Genomic DNA, 18,047 nt, shown 5'->3' on the forward strand with positions numbered 1-18,047 from the left:
CCTGATCTATTTTTCCCCAGGTATGCTACAAGGATGAAAGCATGCAAATAGGAGTCAAAGAAAAAAAAATACTACTTTTTAAAGCTTTGAATGTAGATTACTAGTGGGTAACAGTAAATTACCTGTAGCATTTCCTGAATGCTTGATTTAAGGCTCCAGTACCAAATAACCTCTAGTCTAGAAGGTATGTCTCTGGCGTTTTAGGAATGGTTTTAGTCAGCACTGAAATGGAGTGTCCTGAGGAAGTCAGGTTTAAGATTTTTCTTTGCTGAAGAATGCAAAGCAATCTTGATGAACTTAATCAGGCTACCAAAAGGTGTGATTTGTTTTCATTTTAAGAAGTCTGTACATTTTGCCTTATACTGAGTAGCTGTCAAGGGGATAACCTTGAGTAGTTCTTTGCCAGTTTGGAGTATCAGGTTGTATAAATGATAAGGAATGTAAGGGAAGATAAGCGAAGGCAAATATAGAACCATTGAATATTAACATAAGAGTTACTTGACTTTGGCTAAATATCCTATTTTAGTCTTGCCCAAGTCTTGGCCAGTTTGGAGCCCAAGTGGTATTGTAAGGTCATACAATGGAAGCTCTGCCACTGAGAGGGTCTTGGAGCATCAGTACCCAGTAGTAATGAGTGCATTTAGCGTACACATCTTTGCTTCTAAATCCCTTTCTCCAATAAAAGGAATCAGTGCTCCATAGAGAAATGGCAATTTCAGGGCTAGGACAAGGAAAGTACAAGATGAGCCTAGGCCAGTGATGGCGAACCTTTTGAGCTCGGCATGTCAGCATTTTGAAAAACCCTAACTTAACTCTGGTGCCGTGTCACATATAGAAATTTTTTGATATTTGCAACCATAGTAAAACAAAGACTTATATTTTTGATATTTATTTTATATATTTAAATGCCATTTCACAGAGAAAAATCAACCAAAAAAATGAGTTAGCGTGTCACCTCTGACACGCGTGTCATAGGTTCGCCATCACTGCCCTAGGCCGTGGTCGGCAAACTGCGGCTCTCGAGCCACATGTGGCTTTTTTGGCTCCGTGAGTGTGGCTCTTCCACAAAATACCACGTGCGGGCGCACGTACAGTGCAATTGAAACTTCGTGGCCCATGCGCAGAAGTCGGTTTTCGGGCTGGGCGAGTCTATTTCGAAGAAGTACTGTTGATATTTGGCTCTGTTGACTAATGAGTTTGCCGACCACTGGAGAGTATTTTGTGCCAGGACACAAGGAAGTCCTCAAAGAATGATGGACATATGTCAAAAGGATACATTACTTCATTGTATCTCCTCCCCCCACCAAAAGTCTTTAGTGACGGGGTTTAGAATAAAACTTATTCTTATTTAAATTTCATAATATCTGACTTTGTGGGTTCAATCCCGGTTGGGGTGCATACAGGAGGCAACTGATCTACTACATCTCTCTCTCCCTCCCTTGGTCCCTCCCTCCCCCTTCTTCTCTCTCTAAAATAAAAAAGAATTTCTAAAAGAAAAAATGGCATCATATAACATGTAGTCTGGAATATTGTGTTGCACCTTTAATACCTATCTCTTACAACACCTAGCATAGTCAATGTAAAATAGCTACAGGCAATGGATATGTCTCTCTCACATTGATGTTTCTCCCTCTCCTCCCTCCCACCCTCCTTTCCACTCTCTCTAAAAATCAATGGAAAAAATATTTTCAGGTGAGGATAAATAAAAAGAAAAAAGAAAAAGAAAACTACTCCACTTTACTTCTTTTCAAATATTTATATAATTTGTATACAGCCCGCCTGCTCATAAACCTTAACTCCTTTTGCAGTAATATCTTATAGCAGATACGATTTCTGCATCAAGATATGAAATGGTCCAAAGTAGGTATTGGTTTTTTTGATTTTTAAGTACTATAAGATTCTACAGGATAGGTATGACCAAGTGTTAAGCAACAATGTGTTTTGGAAGTTTTTTCAGTCTGAAATAATCTTCTGATATCTTATACTAATGTCTCACTCAAAAATGGAATCTTTCAAAAGGTACAAACTTCCAGTTATAAAATAAATAAGTCATAGGAAAATAATATACAGCATGGTAGCTATAGTTAAAAAGATTGTATTGCATATCTGAAAGTTGCTAAGAGAAATCTTAAAAGTTCTTACAAGAAAAAAAAAAGAAAATTTTCTAACTAAGTATGGTGATGGATGGTAACTAGACTTAATTGTGGTGATCATTTTGTAATGTACACAAATACTGAATCATTATGTTGTATCTGAAACTAATATAATGTTACATGTCACTTATACCTCATTAAAAAATAAAGAAAAGAAAAATCATGCCCCCTACCCCAAGAATCTTTCACGGTTTAGAAATATATGGGTATCAGCCTGGTAGTGATTAATTCAGGTTATATCAATAATATGACATACATTTTCTGATAATTAATAGCTTAGTTATGTTGTCCAGATCTGCCACTTAAGATCAAGAATATTAAGTTTGGCCCTGGCCTGTATGGTGCGGTGGTTGGGCATCATCCCATACACTGAGAGGTTACTGGTTCAATTCCCAGTCAGGGCACCTGCCCCGGTTGCAAGCTTGTTCCCTGGTAGGGGGTGTGCAGGAGGCAGCCTATCAATGTTTTGTGCTCACATTCATGTTTCTCTCTCTCGCTAAATATCAATACAAAAATCTTTAAAATAAAAAAAGAACATTAAGTTTGTTTTCAATCCAGGTCATGACTACAAGTCACTGCTGATTCCCAGTATCCATTCCCCTTATATTCTTTTTAGTAACAGAATCCAAGCTAGGCACATGACCACTTAATTAGACACATTTCTTAGCCCCTCGTGGATAGGTGTGGCTGTGTGACTAAATATTAGGTTCAAGGCTGTGAGTGGAAGCAATGTGTACAACTTTCAAGTCATACCATTCAAGGCAGCTGCTTGTCCTTTGGTTCCTTTTCCTTTTTCCAAGGGTAAACTAAGAGTAAGCCATCTTTCACACTATGAAAGATGTGAGGGCAGTGATGGAAAAGCAAAAGATTTAAGATGATAGATCCTGGATTTTCTACATCCTTAATGGAGTTTGGACTTCTGTCATGTTCAAGCCATTGCTGATGGGCCTCTGTCAAAGTAAGCCATTTCCTGGCTTGATGTACGTGCCATCCAGTTTTCCAGTGTCCTCCCTCACCCCCGCTCCCCTTGGAGTTTTCTTTATTCTTCAAACATGTTGTTCCGGTCAGTCCTTTACAGTCCTGTGTTCTTTTTTTCTTCAAAGTGACCTTTGAAACGCTTTTTCTTGAATCTCATATTACCAAAGATAACTCAGAACTGCCTTTGACTATATAATCTTAAAGCCAATGAACAAATTTCATGTCTTAGTGCCTCCCACAGAAACCTAGGGACATGTGCACAGATGTTTGTTACAAAGATAGTTTGGGGACGACTGGTAATTTTCTGAGGAGTTAGGATATGGGTGCATTTTAATGACAAAGAAAAGCAGGAATCTTTTTTTTTTAATTAATATATTTTTATTGATTTCAGAGAGGAAGGGAGAGGGAGAGAGAGAAACATCAATGATGAGAAAGAATCATTGATCAGTTGCTTCCTGCATGCTCCACACTGGGGATCGAGCCCACAATCCAGGCATGTGACCTGACCGGGAATTGAACCGTGACCTCCTGGTTCACAGATCAACGCTCAACCACTGAGCCACTATGGCTGGGTGAAAGCAGGAATCTTTAAACATGTTATCTATATCTGTGCAACATACTATGTCAGGACTTAGCAGTTTAAAACCACAAACATTTATTATTTTACATTTTGTGTGGTTTCGTAATTCCCATGTGGCTTAGCTGGGTCCTTAGTATTCTTTTTACTTTTATCCATCTTTACTGGTATTGGTTTTATCTTTCCTTTACCTACTTAGTGAATTTCCTTTCACTTGGATGCAGAAGACTCATCTAGATCCACCCAGATTTAGTCAATTACTTGTGGTTTATAACAGTCATCTCACTTTTACATGAGAGAAAACTAATGTTTCAAGACGGTACTGTCCAAAGTGAGACATATTTTAAATAAGGCGCTTCTTTGTTATACTGACCATGGTCCACATATTTTCTATTTGTTAAGGGAAAAATTAGCCCTTTAAATCCATGTAGTGATTTAATTGTACACAGATGATGTAGTCCCCCTAAGTCCCAGTTTTCTCATGTGTAAAATGAGGAAGGTGAGCATAAAAATATCCATAAGAGAGGAACTTCCAGCTATGGATGCATGAAGAGTTTGGTGACTCCTCTCTATAAAAAAACAAACTGGACAAAATTGCCCTAAATTATCTGGGCTTTGGAAATTGACCAAAGGCAGACAACATATTCTTTTTCTTAGGGAAACTGCTAGAGCTTCAGGTGAGAATAGTGGAAGTCTACATTCCTGCATGAGGCCCCTTCTGTAGCCCTCTGCCCCAGTACTTTCGGCAAAAACCAGAGTTTGGAACACCAGCATCTTTGATGCCAGAGAGGCTGTGTCATTTTGGGGCAATGAGTAAACCTGTATTTGTCAACTAAAAGTGATGAACTTGGTGGAAAACAAACAGGGAAAATCCACATATTTGTAAGACTCAGGTTTTGGTGCCCGTGGGATGAGTAGGGGATCAGCTAGGAACTTAACAGGCAGACCTTGGAAATAAGACAACCATGGAAGGATAAGCTCTCCATTTTTATTTCTGGCTTGCTGTGAAACTATTGACATTGCAGGAGGACCTGGGCGTGGCTAGCAGAAAGCAAGGGCCAAAGCCGACTTGAAAATGGCTAAGCCTGAATGTGCTCTTTCCAACCCACACGGAGATTATGGATCTCCACAAATACATTGTGTTTCAGTTGCCTGGGGTATTCAGTACAGTAACATGCAGTACAGGTTGGTAGCCTTGGAGCAGCAGGCTATACCATGTAGGCTAGGTGTGCAGTAGGTTATACCATCCAGGTTTGTGTAAGTGCACTCTATGATATTTACATGGCAAAATCACCTAGTGACACATTTCTCAGAATATATTCCTGTTAAGTGATTTATGACTGTGTTTAGTTACGTTCTTAGCATTTGCCCTGAGGTTTATAATTAACAGCATAATTTATAACAATCTCATTTTGAGTAATATTGTACTGTTTGGTCTGAAGCCTATTGATGGGAGTGTCCTTGGTCAGAAATGCCTACAGTGCTTGCGCAGGCACACCTCTGTCCTAGCAAGCTCGAGACATTCCTCCAGCAGGGCCTTACTAACGTTTGGGCCTGCTCTTTCGGTTCTTAATTATGATTGCAGGATATGCTTCATCAAGGAACCATCGGGGAACTTTGAGGGACACGATTTACTACTTGCAGATTCTGGAGGGCAATAGGGTACACTCAGGGTCCACATAGTTAGGTCATAGAGAGAGAATGTGGACTTGGGGCTCTGCCTTCAGTAAGGTTCAAGGGTGGGGTGTCTAGGGTCTTGCGGGTTTACTTTAATGGGTGAACTTAAAGCACAAGAGCAGGAATTCGGGCAGGAATTAGAGCAGGAAGGGAGAAATGAGGCCACTCAAGTGGTCAGTCAGTCTAGGTTACCCAGGCCTTTCTGAAGGTCAGACCTTCTTGGATGGTGGTGACCTAGTTCCTTATCTGGTTGTTTTGCTAGTAGCTGTGTCATATAACTAACAATATGCTTATTCAAGATTGATGTCTTTTGAAATAGATGTTTTGGCAATTAAAAGCTTGATGTTAGGCATTTACACTACAAATACCAATTTAGTGTTAAATGGTATATAAAACGTTTCTATGTTTATGTTAGATGTTTTGTGTCCATACGATTAACATAGATTTATAATTATTATTTTATGTAGTTGTCTTTTCAATCATTTAGTATTGGAGTAAAAGCCAAAAATACATTAATACTGAATTTTGTATTTACCGGCATAAATACTTACCTTTATTGGTGTTCTTGATTTTTTGGGGTGTGCTTTCAAGCCACTGTGCTTTTAAGTGCTCTTTCATTTCAATCTGAAGGATTCCCTTTAGCATTTCTTGTAGGTGATAAAATCCCTCAATGTTCATTTATCTGGAAATAATCTTAATTTTGCTTTCATCTTTGAAGGATAATTTTGATAGATATAGAATTCCTGGTTTAGAGTTTGTCTTTTAGCGCTTTAAGTATGTTATCCCATTGCCTGCTGGCTTACATGGTTTCTGATGAGAAATCAGATGTTAATCTGATTGAAAATCTTTTGTATGTAATAAATTGCTTTTCTCTTGCGGCTTTCAGGGTTCTCTCTTTGTCTTCTGACAATTTGATTATAATGTGTCTTAGTGTATATCTCTTTGAGTTAATCCTATTGGGATTCATTGAGTTTTATGAATGTCTAGATTTATCAGATTTGCCAGGGATCAGAAATGTTATGTTTAGACTGAAATTTCTATCTTATTTTCCTTGGCCTGTGATTCCATTGTTACCTCAGTTTTCAAAGACATTGCTGTGCTACTTTGGGTTTCTTCTGCACATGTGTAGCTTTGTGGTTAACTCAGGTTTTTTTGTCACTTCTTTCACTGAATTAGGGGTGCTCTTTCCAGATCCCCCCTTGATCATTCCTTCACACTCTTTGACCTAGTGGTCTCTTTTCCTGGTTCTCTAGATAGAAAGATGGAGTTTCCCTCAGAGTTATATCGTGTGTTATATGCCTGTGCTGCTATATATATTTGTAGAACTTGGGCTGTTTACATGATGAAGTGGTAAGAAAAAGGTAATGGAGGTTCCTTTCACACTCTTTGGTCTACAGAGTTTTTTCCTGGTGCTTCTGGCAAAAAGATGGGCTTACAGAATTTTAGGTGCCTGCACAGCTGCCACATTGCAGCTCTGTGACTGAGGCTGAATTTGGGACATGGCCAGTAGAGAGAATAGGGAAAAGTGAAAGAAAACCCCAAATGGGGGCTCTTCCCACATTCTCTGTTTCACAGAAGTCCTCCCTCTGTCCAGAGAGATGGCTTTCTCTCTTTGTTTTCATTAGTTATGCCTGTCATGTAGTTCTGTACAGGGGCCATCCTCAGTTCCACACTGGTAGAGAAAAGGAAAAATAACATAGGAAACTCATTCCTGTTATTGGTCATTCTTTAAGTTTGGCTCACCTCCCCAATCCATATGTTATCAATCTTTTGGAGTCCCGAGGTAATTGCTTTTGCTATGTTGTCCAGTGGTTTTAGTTGTCACGAATGGGGGTGAGGGGCTGTAGTGGGCTTAACTACATCTCTGCCAATGATTCTAAAGCCTATTTCCACTTAGCCCTTGGAGGACAAAAAATAGTTGTGAAGGAACAGCAGTTGTCAGTTGTCCCAATGCTCAAGATTTAAACATAGTAGAGATTCTAGCTTAGATTTCTGTAACATTTGACTGTATAGAGGTATCATTTTAGGTCACAGTTATGATAAGAATCATACTATTTACTCTGTTCTAGATGCTGTTCCAAAAACTTTGTTTACTCCTTTAGTCCTCACAGTAACTCCATCAGGTAAAAACTATATTATTCCCATTTTATAGATAAGGAGCTTACGGTACAGAGAAGTTAGGTGATTTGCCTAAGACTATATAGATAATAAATGGTAAAGCCATAATTCAAACCAGATAAAACAATATAGTGTAGAGCACATGTTCTTATTAAAATTTTCAAATTTTAATTTAATATTATGGAAATCTTAATGTACACACCAAAGTAGAAAATAATGAACTCCCCATGTATCATTCCACTAATTTCAATAGTTTTTCAATATTCTGCCTTTTTTAGTTTATTTATCTTTTGCCATTTTTTTTATAAAGTATCTGAAAGCAAATCTTATATATCATTTCACCATAAACACTAAAATTTGTATCTAAAATGGATAATAACTTTAAAAAATAATATAACCACAGTAATACTATAACCACAATAATATTATAACAACCTAAAAAGTTAGAAATAATTTTTCTTAAGTCATTTACTATCTCTTTTATGTTCAGTTTTATCGGATTGTCTCTGAAGTATCTTATAGTTGGTTCAATTCGGGATCTCAGTATGGTCCACAATTGTACTTGTGATAATGTCTCTTAATTTTAACAAATCAATATTGGTCCTAATCCTGACCATTGAAAAATAATTTTTACTTTTAAAACTCTTTTAAAAATAAGCATTTAATTTTGGAATAATTTTAGGCAGAAAAGTTACAAAGATAGTACAGACTCCTCTTATATTCCTCACGCACTTTCAGTTTCCCCTAAATTAATTATCTTACATTACTACGATACCTTTGCCGAAGTGTGAGATCAGCATTGGTCTCACATCATGTTTTTGTGCTTTAAAGTAAATGGCCTTTTTCCAGTTCACGATGGCATTAGTTGTCATTCCTCTTTATTCTCCTCTTGTCTTTGATACTTTCTCAGCCTTCCTTTGTTTTTCGTGATGAGGAGTCATCACATATTTTGTAGGATGTTCTATATTTGGTATAAGTGATAGTTTTCTTGGGATTTATTGTGTTTATGAAATTCTGGAAAAAATATCGTCAAGGTAAAAATTTCCTTTTTATGACATTAAAAAAAATCATATAAAATGTTCACCTGGTTCTAAGGTCAAAACTGTAAAACAGGGTATCTTCAGAGTAGTCTCCCTTTCATCCCTTTCTCTTTTCTAGCCTTTTCTCCCTTCCCTTAAAATGAGTATTTTTTAAATTAATTTTTGGCCTGTCCTTTTAATTTTTTTAAATATTGGCAAACACACACACACACACGTACACACACACGTACACATGCACACATGCATACACACATGCATGCACGTATCCCCCTGCTCCCCTTTGTTCCTTTTCTTACGTGAAAGGTAATGTTGGTCCATGTTTTTTACTCCCATACTATGTTTTTCTCTTTAGGACAGTCTCTAACATTGACTCTTCTAATAATGGCTACTTGTATTCAACATGTTTTTGTGCTTTAAAGTTAATTTTCTTTAAAAGCCTTTAAAATGTTTAAGCACATATGTGGCTTCTTTTATATTCACAGATATTTTCCAATTTATCCCTGGATGAACGTTGCCTTTCTGCCTCATTGGTTTGCAAGTACTGGCGTGACCTTTGTTTAGATTTCCAGTTTTGGAAGCAGCTGGATCTTAGTAGTCGTCAGCAGGTATATGTAATCTAATTCTCAGAAACACTCAATTTGATTTATTAAAAAAACTTTATTCCTCTTCAGAAATTACTTCTTTCATGTTGTAGTTTCTCAAGATAATTCAAATGACTATAATCTGTAATTCTGTGCTTTAGTATTTTTGTGTGTGAATTTAAGTTAAAACTAGGTTCTTATGGTCAAGAAGATAATTTCTAGTTTGGATTGGTAATTTTGGGTTGCTTCTTAATCCTCTTTGTTTTATTCCTGTTCATTTTCATTTTTCATTACCCTTTTAAAACAAACTTTTCTTTTTTTGGAAGGGTCATATCATGAATATCAGTTTTTTTTAAAATATATTTTATTGATTTTTTACAGAGAGGAAGGGAGAGAGAGAGTTAGAAACATCGATGACAGAGAAACATCGACCAGCTGCCTCCTGCACATCCCCCGCTGGGGATGTGCCCGCAACCCAAGTACATGCCCTTGACCGGAATCGAACCTGGGACCCTTCAGTCCGCAGGCCGACGCTCTATCCACTGAGCCAAACCGGTTTCGGCATGAATATCAGTTTAATAGTAGAAAATGATGGCAAACATTTATATAGTACTGCCAATGTGCCATATACTGTTCTACTGGCTTTTACATATTAATTCATTTTATCTTCTCAGTAACCTTATGAGTTGCACTATTATTATCCCTATTAATATATTTTATTACAATATTAATAATACTAATCTTGTACTGTTATTATAGATGAAGTAATAGAAGCAAAATGGGCTAAGATAACTTACTTGTTTTAATTTTACTTATGAAGAATTTTCTAATCCTCCTCATTGCCTGGCTGCCCAAAATGTTTATATGCTAGCATACATTAAGAAAAAAAAAGAGTTAATAGTACTTATTGCAAAACATTTGCAATTCTTCCTTTAAACTTGTTTGCCAATACTTGACATTGGAAATATATAAAAATATCCAATAAGAATAGGATTTTTTTAGAGTACTAAAATTGCTCTAAATCCTTCTATGATATTGTTAGTAGTGGTGTGCTGGTAAATATGTAACAACTGGCTTTTGAAAATGAATGAACAAATAAAAAGCCCTTATTTGTAATATTTGCCATTTTCTGTGGTATGAATACTCCTACTGTAGTTAATTTCAAGCTACCAATGTGATGTCACTGCATGTAGTGATGTCATTGATTTGGAAAGAAGTACATATTATACATCTTGTGAGTTGGAATAAGCCAACTCCAGCATAACCACTATCACTCAAGAAATTCCAAGGTTTTAGGAGCTCTGTTCAAGGACCCAGAGACAAAATCCAAATATGTTTTTTATTATATCATAGTTCTTGTTATCCTTTAATATTAAGTAGAAAGATTTTCTTTCAGTTGTGGTTTTCATGCAATAATCTAGTTATATTGTTTATTAGGGGAAATTTAATAAAACAATAGAAAATAAGTTTCTACATTTAGCAGAAGTTTAAATTTATTGCTTTTTTTTTTCTCACAGGTCACTGATGAATTATTGGAAAAAATTGCATCAAGGAGTCAAAATATAATTGAAATCAACATTTCTGATTGTCGCAGTATGTCTGATACTGGCGTATGTGTACTAGCATTTAAGTGTCCTGGACTTCTTAGGTATACAGCCTACAGGTGTAAACAGCTTTCTGACACCTCCATTATTGCGGTTGCCTCTCACTGCCCTTTACTTCAGAAAGTTCATGTGGGCAACCAGGACAAACTAACTGATGAAGGACTCAAACAGGTAAATTTTGGCATCTCAACTCAAAATGTCTTCTTGTAGCAGCACTTTAAAAGATTGTTGTGTTAAAAATAATTCCAAGAGACTAAAAGAAGTCATCTTTTTTTTTTATACATACATGATTATTTGTTTGGATTTTTGTGCAGTTGTTATAATTGATAAATTAATGTGCTTGTGTCTTGGAGTGAGTACCTGAACTTCTGTAACCAACCATTTTATTAATTTATTTATTTTGTTACTTAAATTTTTTACCAAATTTTGCTTTAGGTAACAATAGTATGTAGTTTGGATTAGCATGGAGCTTTAAAAATTAACCTTTAACTTTTATGTTACTAAATGACATGCTTATATGCTTTGAAATACCTGTTTTAAGGTATAAATGAAGTAGAAAATGAAGTAGGGAGTAGAAAATGAAGAAAAAGGTGGTAATTATCCATATTTATTAGCTTAATAATTGGATTAGAAATAGTATCATAATATATTTTATGTTTGATCCACTCCCTTTGGCAGTGGTATTTAAGGTTTCTTGTCAATGAATATTGAATAGATTCTATGTGGCAAACCCTGAATTTGTGAAAATTTTGAATATTTGGTAGTGTTCCTACTACTGTACCAGGTACTTTTTGTATTTTTACATTTAGCTCTTGCAATAATTTTGCAAAATAGTTGATATTAAACTCATTTTGTAAAGGAAGAAATTAGGGCATAGAGAGATTGATGAGTTTGCCTAATATTTAGCAAGTGGTTGAGCTGAGAATTAGCCTGGATTCTCCAAAGCCACTATTGTCTTTCCACATTTCCAGCCAGTAGACTGTACTCTTCTAGACCTCAGATAAGGCAGAGGCCATGCACATTACAACTCTCCCTACGGTACCCTCGACCAACATTTGTTGAAAGAATCCATTAATAATTCCATTTAAGAACTGTTAGGAATAATGTTTAAATTTAGAATTGGGATGCACTTCCCAATAAAAATGAGTGTCAGTAAAGTCCTAGATTTAAATCTGATCTGAGATGAAGTTAGAAATAAAAATGAAGATCCCTAAATTTAAAGACTACATATGAATTAATTGACAACTTTGAGACTAAGTAAATATTTCCTAGAATGTGAGGTATTTTGGAACCCATTAATTTATGATAGATTAGATGTTTGCTTCAGATTTGCATGGTGTCTGAATGATGAATTAGTTATATATAAGGTAATAATCTAATAGAAGTAGTAAAACAATCTGAATATTTTTCATTCTGAAGTAATTCTTTTAAGTGACTGCCTTACATTAAGTAATTACATAGTAACCTTATTGCAGTGTGGAGAGTAATAATTTCCTATGCTTAAGACTGTGCAATAGCAAGGGTCTCCTATTTTAGCCTCATTCTTCTGATGAAATGCTATTGTGGTATAGTAGAAAGAAAATGCCTTTTCTTTATACACTGAGTGGCCAGATTATTATGACCACCTGACGTTTGTAGGCAAATTAGCTATAATTTCGCGCTGAAGTTGCTAGAGGGCCAGACCATTATCAATAGGGAAGCAGGTTGTTTACCACGACAGTAGAAGTGATCTTTTTCTGAAGATATGGGTAAACAACGTGATTTAGCAGCCTTTAAACGTGGGATACACACACACACACACACACACACACACACATACACACACACACACACACAGTGGCCAGATTATTATGACCACCCCATCAGTACTTCGTTGGGCCACCTTTTGCCTTCAATACTGCGGTGATTCTTCTTAGCATTGACTCCACGAGATGTTGAAAGGTGATGCGAGGAATCTGACACCATGCCTGATGAATAGCACTGTCCAGTTCTGTGAAATTTGATGGTTGTGGAGTCAGCCTCCTGATGGCTCTTTTAACTTCGTCCCACAAATGCTCAATTGGATTGAGATCTGGTGATTATGGGGGCCACCTAAGCAAGGTAAAGTCTCTCTCATGTTCTTGAAACCACTCCTGCACAATACGAGCACCGTGGCATGGCGCATTGTCTTGTTGGAAGAAGCCATCTCCATTGGGATACGCCATCAACATGATAGGATGAATTTGAACAGCAATGATACTTAGGTATGTTGTGCTATTCAGACGTTGTTCCACATGAATTCAAGGGCCCAAATCATGCCAGGAAAACATGCCCCAAACCATAACACTGCCCCCACCAGCATGAAGGGTTGCACTCATGTATGTGGGGTGCATGCTTTCATGCTGTTTCCGCCAAATTCTCACTCTGCCATCTGCATGATGCAACTGGAATCGTGATTCATCGGACCACATGACTTTTTTCCAATGCTCGACTGTCCAATCCTTATGTTCCTGTGTGAATTGGAGACGTTTTATCTTGGTAACTGCAGACAGCAAAGGTGTTCGAACAGGCCTTCGGCTTCCATATCCCATACGATGCAGTGTACGGCTAATTTGCCTACAAACGTCAGGTGGTCATAATAATCTGGCCACCCAGAGTGAGTGAGTGTGTGTGTGTGTGTGTATCCCACGTTCAAAGGCTGTTAAATCGCATTGTTTACCCATAACTTCAGAAAAAAATCACTTCTACTGTTGTGGTAAACAACCTGCTTCGCTATTTATAATGGTCTGGCCCTCTAGCAACTTATAGCTAAAGGGCTGTAGTGCGAAATTATAGCTAATTTGCCTATAAACGTCAGGTGGTCATCATAATCTGGCCACTCAGTGTATATAATAGAAATAACAGTTTTATGAAGCAGTATGTAGCTTTATGTACAGTTCACATTGATATTTTCTATTCTGTATTACAGGGTGGGCAAAAGTAGGTTTATAGTAACATTGTGACATTCTTTTGAGTTAATAAAGCTATTATAATAATCATAACCTGCATGTATTTTTTTAAAATATATTTTTATTGATTTCAGAAAGAAAGGAAGAGGGAGAGAGAGACAGGGTATCAATGATGAGAGAGAATCACTCTGGCTGCCTCCTGCACACCCCACACCGGGGATTGAGCCTGCAACCTGGGCATGTGCCCTGACTGGGAATTAAACCATTAACTCCAGGTTCATTGGTCAACACTCAACTACTAAGCCACACTGGCTGGGCCTGCATGTCTTTTTTTCCATACAAATAACTATAAACTTACTTTTGCCTACCCCTGTATTATTTTAAATAAATATTGGCCTTGATCCACTTAGGAAATTAATTTCATGATCCAGTGATATTTGATAAGTTCTGCTGTGGAAGTGTATTATAGTTTTAGTGAATTAGCAGCTTAAAATATATATAATAGATAAGAGGCCTAGAATAAACTATTCATAATTTATCAATTTTGTTGGGATTATTATTTTTTTACTCATAAACATAGCAAATTATTGAATTGTTTCTACAGATCAAGTTGCAAGGTGTTTTTTTTTCTCTCCTGTTAGTAAACACTGACAAATGTTTTAGAGTGCAATGCATATACTTTATTGATAATGTTTTACTGTGTATTTCTATCATAACTATAATTTTGATGGACTTTAGCGAATACTTTGTGAAAGTGTTTTTTTTCTGTTTGCAAAAGCAGTTACATAAAGTATTTCTATTTGGAGTTCTTAGGGATCTAAAATTTAATATTTTAATAATTGCATTTTACTTAATAATATTTCTCAAACTTATGATGAAACACCTAAAAGTCAGGCTGTTTTTGGCTGAATACTGTGGGGTTTTTTTGGTTTTTGTTTTTGTTTTTGTAAAATACCACCGTGAATATTGGTATTTTTCTTTTTATAAAAATAACTGCTAATAATTGAACCAATGGAATGTATTTCTATCATGCTCATCTCATAAAACTACAATCACATATTATGGGGAAGAAAGAGCTAGTTAATTAAAAATAATAGGCTGTTTCAGGTTTTTTAGTATTATTTTACCATCTGGCCCTTGCCAGAAAACAAGAGATAGCAGTAGCCAAAGTAGTCAAATAAATCTAAGAAATTGTATCCTTTAAGTTAATATTTTATGTGACTCTTTGTATTTTATTTTAGCAGTATAACATCTCAATCCAATTCATGGATCTCTGTAGAAATTTCTAGAAATAGTGTCTAGAGGCACCTTTTCAAATTAAAAAGGCACAAAAAATAAATGTTGCATTGGTAAATTTCAGTCTTGCTACATTACAAGATTTTAAGTCTTTAAAAATAAAAATACAGAGTGATATCAGGAAAATGGCAGAGTGGGCAGCTCCAAAACCACATCTCTCCACAGAAACATGAAGAAACAAGCAGACACTGTTAGAACCAACTTTGCCAGCACTCTGGAAAACTAACAGTGCTTTATAGCAAACAAGTGAATGCTTAACCAAGAAAAGGACACTAAAAGTGGTGGGAAAGCGTTGTGGCATTTTGACTTATCAGTGCTCCACACCTTCCCCAGCTTGGCAGCATGTTCGAAGACAGCAGCTCACGTACCCAGTGTGGGACTGAGGTTCTAATTCCAGAGGGAGACAAATGACTCTATTTGTGTTTTCTAAGCTGCCTGGAGCTTCTTGAGGGACTGATGCATGGTGCTCAGATCTGTTTCACCCAATTCAGAATTTATTCATGGTGGAAAAACAGTGGCCATTGATTGAAACCATTGTGAGACAAATGGAAAAAAAACACCCTTCAGATGCTTGGGACAACAGATTATGGCTGATTTATGCAATAGATCACCTATGTTCTGAGAGGAAAAGCCAGGGAGAGAATTCCTTTGGGAAATTAGGGCAATCAGGGATGCCAGTATATATATATGGGGGAATTTAGAAAGCCATAGAAATATATGTTCTAGGGCAGGACTAATGCTTGGGAAAGACTTGGGAAGACATTAAACTGCCTTGGAAGTGAAGACCAATGCAGTGTTGTAAACGGCATTGCTGAGTGTTGAAGGAGAACCCCAACACAGAACCTGTCTGTAAGGACTAGGGGAAGTATTTTTTTGGGGTGTGTGTATGTTTTAAATTTTATCTGGTGTTGTTTTTAAGCTCTTGGCATTCAAGAAAATATTTGTCAGAACACTGGTAGAGACCTGGCTGGTGTTTCTCAGTGGTTAGAGCATTGGCCTGTGCATTGAGTGGTTGTGGGTTCAATTCCCATCAAGGGCATGTACCAGGGATTGAACCCACAATTTAGGTATGTGTCCTAACCAGGAATCAAACCCACAACCTTTTGGTGTATGGGAAGATGCTTGACCAATTGAGCCATCCAGCCAGGGCAGTGTTTTGATTTTAAAAAATTATTTATTTGATTTGAGAGAGAGAGAGAGAGAGAGAGAGAGAGAGAGAAATATTGATTTATTCACTTATTGATTTATTCACTTATTTATACACTCATTTGTTGTTTCTTGTATCTGTCCTCAGTGGAGATCAAACCAACAACCCTCTAACCAAATGGGCTACTTGACAAGGGCTGGGCTGGCTTCTTTTTAAAAAATATGTTTTTATTGATGAGAGAGAGAGAGAGAGAGAGAAACAAACATTGATGAGAGAGAAACATCACCATTGATCGGCTGTTTCCTGCACACCCCCTGCTGGGAATAGAGCCGGAAATCTGGGCATGTGCCCTGACTGGTAATTGAACTGGTGACTTCTCAGTGCATGGGTTGTTGCTCAACCACTGAGCCACATTGGCCGGGCTGGGCTGGCTTCTTTTAAGTAAAGTGGCTACCAACAACCACTTCATTAAATACTTTCCTTCTGGATTGACTGGTGGGTGCCCTTGACACATAGTTGTTCTTGAGTTAGAGGAGGCCTCTGATTTGTACTTTTCCTAGAGAACCAGATACTAGAATGGTATTGATAACAATTTAGACCATCTTAAAGGGACAACCTGGGGTTCTATGTTTTAGGTCCCCCATTTTCTGGGGTGAACAGTTAGGATTGTAGAGTGTCAGATACAAGTAGCAACGAAGTACAGGCTGAGTGTGAATGGAGAGCTGTTGTGGGAGTCAAATTCCACAAAGTTAATAACCTCCTTTCCCTGGAAGGGCCCTCAGGCAGCAGTTTTCCAGTATCCAACCCAGGTGAGTGGTGCTATACATCCAGTCGACATCAACCAGAAAGGTGTTCTTATCTGATGATTACTTCACATTTCAGAGTGTTCCTTAGTAGGATAGGAAGTATTACGGATATAATATCTGAGGTGCTTGTAGATTCTTTAGGTACCGACTTCTTGCTAGGATAAAATAAATAAAATTATTTGACACAGGAGGAGAGCACTTATAGCTGAGGGTTTCCTTCCCTGGCACTGGCTCCTGCAGAGGGAGGGAGGTTCTATGGCTGGTGTCTGCCCTGCAAGTTGTGATTCTTGTGCATCCACTTTTTGTTCTCTCTCCAATGGTGGGGCAGTGGTGTTCGCTGTAACATTTTTTGATGGATATAAGGAGAGTTGTTGATTTTTCAGTGCAGTTTTTTATTTATTGTTAGGATGGTGTGGCAGCTTCTAAGTTCTTTATGTGCTGGTCTGGAAACCAGACATTGATTTTATTTAAAAAAAAAAAGGCATTGCAATTACTGGATGATCACCTTGATCTTGTTTACACTCAGTTTTATGTTTCATATGGTAGATCTATGAAAAGCCCAAGGTCTTTCCCAAACCTCTCTAACTTGGATGGTCTCCAGTGGTCGGCAAACTGGCTCGGCAAACCGCGGCTCGCCAGCCACATGCGGCTCTTTGGCCCCTTGAGTGTGGCTCTTCCACAAAATACCGACTTCTGCGCATGGGCCATGAAATTTCAATCGCACTGTACGTGCATGCCCCCACGTGGTATTTTGTGGAAGAGCCACACTCAAGGGGCCAAAGAGCTGCATGTGGCTCACAAGCCGCGGTTTGCCGACCACGGGTCTAGACAAGGCCTAACTCCAGGGCCTGGCTCTGAAGTACCTGTTTGGTGCCTCAGTTGGAGGCCAGGGCTCTTATCAACATCTCACCATTTTGGCAGGGACAGAGCTACAATGTCTTTAGCACTATTTTCCTGGAGAGAGAATGATGTATTTAGAAGAGTTATACTACTATTAGGTAGAGGACAAATTGTGTTAAATTCAGGGCATATTTAACAGGGATATTCTTACAGGGTTTGGTTGATGCCCTCTGAATGTTTTCTTTGTGGGTGATAGACAGATGGTTGCAGCATTGAGACATTTGAACACATCAGCAAAACTGG

At 37.5% G+C, this 18,047-nt stretch overlaps 1 protein-coding gene across 1 annotated transcript in view; it reads left to right on the forward strand.

Moving 5' to 3' along the window:
* FBXL17 (F-box and leucine rich repeat protein 17) overlaps positions 1–18,047 on the forward strand; it is a 445,268-nt gene that overhangs the window by 5,050 nt on the left and 422,171 nt on the right. The window contains exons 2-3 of the mRNA XM_006081173.2: positions 9,026–9,148; positions 10,642–10,899. Of these exons, the coding sequence (XP_006081235.1) occupies positions 10,720–10,899 (180 nt within the window). The 5' untranslated portion in view covers positions 9,026–9,148; positions 10,642–10,719. The remainder of the gene's footprint in view (positions 1–9,025; positions 9,149–10,641; positions 10,900–18,047) is intronic.

This window comes from Myotis lucifugus, unplaced genomic scaffold (genome assembly GCF_000147115.1).
Source record: "Myotis lucifugus unplaced genomic scaffold, Myoluc2.0 scaffold_0, whole genome shotgun sequence".
Lineage (NCBI taxonomy): Eukaryota > Metazoa > Chordata > Mammalia > Chiroptera > Vespertilionidae > Myotis > Myotis lucifugus.